This window comes from Austrofundulus limnaeus, unplaced genomic scaffold, assembly GCF_001266775.1.
Source record: "Austrofundulus limnaeus strain Quisiro unplaced genomic scaffold, Austrofundulus_limnaeus-1.0 Scaffold38, whole genome shotgun sequence".
NCBI classification, from domain to species: domain Eukaryota; kingdom Metazoa; phylum Chordata; class Actinopteri; order Cyprinodontiformes; family Rivulidae; genus Austrofundulus; species Austrofundulus limnaeus.
Window position 1 is genome coordinate 16,205 of NW_013952440.1, and position 5,061 is coordinate 21,265.

Below are 5,061 nucleotides of genomic sequence, written 5' to 3' on the forward strand. Positions count from 1 at the left end.
CCTTCAAATTTGTTCGGATTTTTGGTTTCACAAACATTTATAATCCCTTGAAATTATAGCAGCTTTCCCTTTTAGCGAAATTAGATAGAATGTTTGAAGGTAACACATTTTTTTAGCTTAACCTGCAGAACATGATATTCAACCAACTCATAAAATTTTTAAAATTTTAATTACTGAAACAATGAGTGATAGTAATGCCTTCTTGTGATAATTCTTATGGCTCTTTTTTGTAAAATACAAATAGAATAAAATTAAAATTCATGCTGCTGAGATGAACAGTAGTTGAAATATTTGCATGTTCAGTAACAGGAAGTGATGTCAAAGGGGAATGTCTGCATGTGAACAGAGAAAATGACTAACAAAACAGACTGTAGATAAGAATCTGATGTTTCTATTTTAATCACTATCATAGAGAGATGAGAAAGAGTCCCAGTTCAAATAATATTGTTTAAAYAAACAAAAACCAGGGAGTTTTCTTTCTCAAAGAAATACCCTTTGATGTCACTTCCTGTTTCACTTTAGCTGAGCCAAGGTCAAAAGAAAATATGCCAGTTATGTGCCATAACGGGTAAAATCATGTGTTTTACGCCAAGTTTCTTAAAATAAATATAATTTCTTTGACTTTTTGCATTTCATGGATATGCATGTCACAGRTACTTTAAAGGGCTCAGGCAATGGGCCCCATAAGGATCAAAAATGGGCCTAAGAAGGTAAAAAAATGCTAGAACACACACAGTTGAAATCAATAAGAATTGAAAAAAAAAGCATTAATATGACAATAAAATAGATGCCAAATAAGTATGTAACTACTACAGTTAGTAGCATTTACTTGAGTAATTTTTCAAAAAAACAAATGTATTTTTAGGAGTAGTTTTACTACACTGTACTTTTTACTTTACTTGAGTAATATAATTATGAAGTACTCTTACTTGAATAAAATTTCAGAATACTACACTCACCGTAACTTCACTGAATGAACAACAAATGTTTTCACCAGAAAAGCACCAGAGACACACGTACAGATTCTGTAATGAGAACAATTAGACATGGAAATGTCTTTCTTCTGCTGGAATTTGTCATCTTGGAATTATGTTAAGTTATTTATTTGTATTAGTTTTCTTCATTTTAGTCTCTGAAAACAACAGAAATTGCCCACAACTTTCTATTTTTTGTCAGACAAGATTTTAAAATATTAAATCAGACGTTATGATCACTCAGTTCTCAATAGCTGCTTTACAAAATCCTTTTTTATTCACACTGGAATAAATTCTTGAACTGCTAAATTTTACTTTTACTCCAGAAAAAAATGTGTTAAAGCAGCGCTACTCTTACTTGAGTAAAACGTTTTGGTACTCACCTCTGATCAGTTCATTATGGAAGAAAAGTAAACAAATCCTTTTATAAAGATTTGAAAGAAAACCAAGTTTGTCTGAATCAAACTGAGCAGGTTAAATTCAACACAGTAGTGGAAACTCACGTCTCATGTTTTATTTTAAACAATTAAACTTGGAGGTCCATAAAAAATGTTCCCCTGTGAGCTTCTTAAACATTTAGAGTCACTGAAGGGTTGGCTTATTATATACAGTAACATTCAAATATGCTGCTCCAGATAACCTCTGAAACACAACATGCATCAGCCTAAGAAGTGGAAAAAAAAGTGTGTAATGATGCTGCTGAGTCTTTTTAAGACTAATATCTGATTCAGGTCTGATTTCTGTGACAAATCAGGTGCTGGTTCAGAGCGTCCATGTGTTTTCTGCGTTTCTTGAAGTCACGTTGCTGCAGAGGAACATCACACCTCGTTAAAAGCAAACACTCAAACTGCAGTCATGTGAGCCGATGCTTCGATGGTGAAGAATGGCTTCTTCGTGCAAACCTCCACAGAGGCAAATCTGCACCTGTCAGCTTCTCAGAGCTGCTTGAGCAATTTAAAAAAAAAACACATCTTCTGCACCTAATCTGTGAAAATTAACATGCTTATATGCATTAGAGCAAAAAGCTTTTTGCCATGTTAACTCAAAAACAAACAGGTGAAGTCTGGACACTGAGTTGTTTAGGAGAAAATGTAGACGTTTCATCAGATGCCTGCTGAACTTGAAATGCATAGAAGTTAAATCTTTACATAGAAAATATTAATTTGATGAAGAACGTTTTTATAAAAATAGTTGTTAAAACTAGCTTCTGTTTTTTAAACATAGAAAAGAAAACATTTAATTAATGGTGCCAGATTTTATAGCTTCTCATTTTTGCTCAAATAGCCAATACTTAATGTGTTTAAAAGTGAATATTTTCTGTTTATTGTTTTCATTTATTATTGCTTTATACAGTGCTCAATAACTTCTACAGCAGATGAAATAAAACATCTTGACGCTGCCCTCAGGCCAAAATGACCCAAAGGTTCAGAAAAGTCAGCTTGTTGCGACCTCTAGTGGTGATGATAAGGTTTGACAGCTAAGTTACAAAGCAATCAGTAAAAATAAAGATGTCGTCCAGTGTCATAACACAAATTTATGTATGAAAATAAAACGTGTTGTCACACCAAACAGAGGACAGTTTAATTCCTCTTAAATCAAAACGACTCAAACAACTTCATTTTTTCCTGGATAGAAAGTCCATCCTTTAAACTCTGAAAGACATAAAAAGACATAAAAAGGAAGTGAAAGCCTTTATATACTATTAATAAAAGTAAAAGGTTTATTTAAGTGTTTACAACATAAACTAAAACTTAGTATTCACCATAGATATAAACTGTTGGAATATGTTTAAATTGCTTATTTAAATGGGTAATTTTAGGTGCTTTATTTGGTCAAAAGTAAAAAAAAAGTTCTTTCTGCTTCATCTTCTAATGTTTACCTTTGATCTGATGCCTCTTATGTGCCGCAGAAAGGAGGATTTTTCTCTTTTCTTGGCAAAAGGAGGATTGTTTGTTGTCCCAGAATTACCTGACAAATCACAAGAACAATGAAGGGAAAATAAAAAAGTAAAATGTGAACCTGTCTTCATGAYGGTGGATAACAGACTTTACATGAAAACGGGCAGCAGGTCCAATTTATAACATATGAGGTTTAATTGCAAGTTTCTCACCGAGGCTGCGTCCTGAGGCGTCTCTGCTGGGAGACCAGGTGGCAAACTTTGAGTCTTTGTCGATATGTTGGAAAGTATCGTTGTGCTGGTTTGCCCGTTGAAGGTCTTTCAGTTTATTCTCTGCATACACTTTGTCCTTTATACACAAACTTATTAGTTAGTCTTTGGTTAAATGACAACTTATAGAGAAAAACTGTTTTTTCTGTGTTTGTTTTTTAAAGCTTCCAGGCGTTTTGTTAAATGCAAACATTAATTTATTCATACCATTCGTGTAATTTCCAACTCCTCTTTCAGATGAAGAGATTGCTGCTTGAGACATTGCATCTCTGCTTCCTTTGCCCTCAGGGTCATCTGTTGAAAGATATCAAAATCAACATTATATGCAGTAACTGACTAAAGGTTTAGGATGGTCACAGGTCCAAAAATGAAAAGGCGCACAGTGCCTGTAARACATCTGCACAGAGGAACAATGAAATCTCAAGACTAATAAGGCATTCTGGAGTGAAACACGCTACAGAAAACATGTCAAAAAATTGTCAGAAAACATGGTCTCAGTTGTGGGTCACATGTCCTCCAGCAGGATGCTAACTCAAAACACACAACTTTGTCGTCCTGGAACCAGAAGGTCCCTGGTTCGATCCCCCTGTCCAGCTGTCTCAGTTGTTATGTCCTTGGGCAAGACACTTCACCCCTTCTGCCTCTGATGTGTGTCCCATCAGTGTATGAATGTGATTGGCACTGATTAGTCTCCATAGATGATTGTACATGTTAACTTTGTAGAGACCTAATAGAGTGCTGTGTGAATGGGTAAATGAGGACACAGATTGTAGTGTGAAGAGCTTTGAGTGTCCTGGATGGATAGAAAAGCGCTATATAAGTACAGTCCATTAACCATTTACATTTACCATTTAACTAAAAACAACCAAGAATGAAGAGATCCTTCTGAGCCCTGATCTAAATCCTGGTAATCATGTGTGGAAGGACCTGAAACACCAAGTCTGCATGATGATAACTTTCAGATTTCCATTAAAAGAATTCAAATCCAATGCTTTGTGATATATTTTGCTAACACAACACACACCTTTTAATGGCAGCAGGTAATAATTATTAAGTAAAGTGCATCATAACTTACTATTTCTGAGATTTTAGGGGATAACTGGGCAAAAATGATGTTTAACACAAAAAATACTGACTCAAAAAATGTGAACTGATAAATTAAGTAACTATWACCATTGTTGTTATTGTTTTATGGTTTTTAAACTATTTGAATTTAGTGATTAAAAAAAGCTTAGATGAAGTGTGTTTATGAAGCCTGTATAAAAGTGAGATCTGTATAGAGGACCAAAAGAGACAAAATTCAAATTAAAGCAGAAACAAATAAATGGACCAATAAATAAATAAATGATGGTGGTCAGAGGGTCCGGTGGCGCCGATGCATGGCAGCCCCGCCTCTGTCAGTGCGCCCCAGTGCAGCTGTGGCTACAGTGTAGTTTGCCATCATCAGTGTGTGAATGTGAGTGTGAATGGGTGAGTGTCTGTTAGTGTAAAGCGCTTTGGGGTCCGGAGGGACTTGAAAAGCGCTCTGTAAGTTCAGTACCATTTACCATTTACCATTTAAATAAAAAAATAAGCTTAAAATGCATCAATTAATTTAGAAAAAGGGGGAATTTGCAAGGAGGAGTTGAACCCAAGAACAGCAGCCCACCTTATTTGCAGAATGAGGCAGAAATGCACAAGTTAAAGTAAAAACAGGAAACAGAAAAATGTAAAAAAAAAAAAAAAACAACCCACATGTAAATAAAAAGACTTGTGGAAAAAATATTTAAAACTTAAATAAAAAATAAGAGACACAAATGCCACAAGTAAAACAAAGTAAAAGACAAACTTAAAACCTGTTTATTTAAAAGGGCATTTGATGTTTTACTTTTAGTATTTTATATTTATGTTGACCCTTTTTTATTGTGGTTTGTTTTTACC

The 5,061-nt window shown here is 34.4% G+C and overlaps 1 protein-coding gene across 1 annotated transcript in view; it reads right to left on the reverse strand.

Annotated features, from left to right (window-relative positions):
* Positions 1 to 1,466: 1,466 nt before the first annotated feature.
* LOC106516472 (nuclear mitotic apparatus protein 1) overlaps positions 1,467 to 5,061 on the reverse strand; it is a gene marked incomplete at its 5' end in the record, with an annotated part of 15,806 nt that continues 12,211 nt past the window's right edge. Inside the window, 4 exon segments of the mRNA XM_014006848.1 lie at positions 1,467 to 2,626; positions 2,854 to 2,942; positions 3,085 to 3,220; positions 3,349 to 3,435. Of these exon segments, the coding sequence (XP_013862302.1) occupies positions 2,570 to 2,626; positions 2,854 to 2,942; positions 3,085 to 3,220; positions 3,349 to 3,435 (369 nt within the window).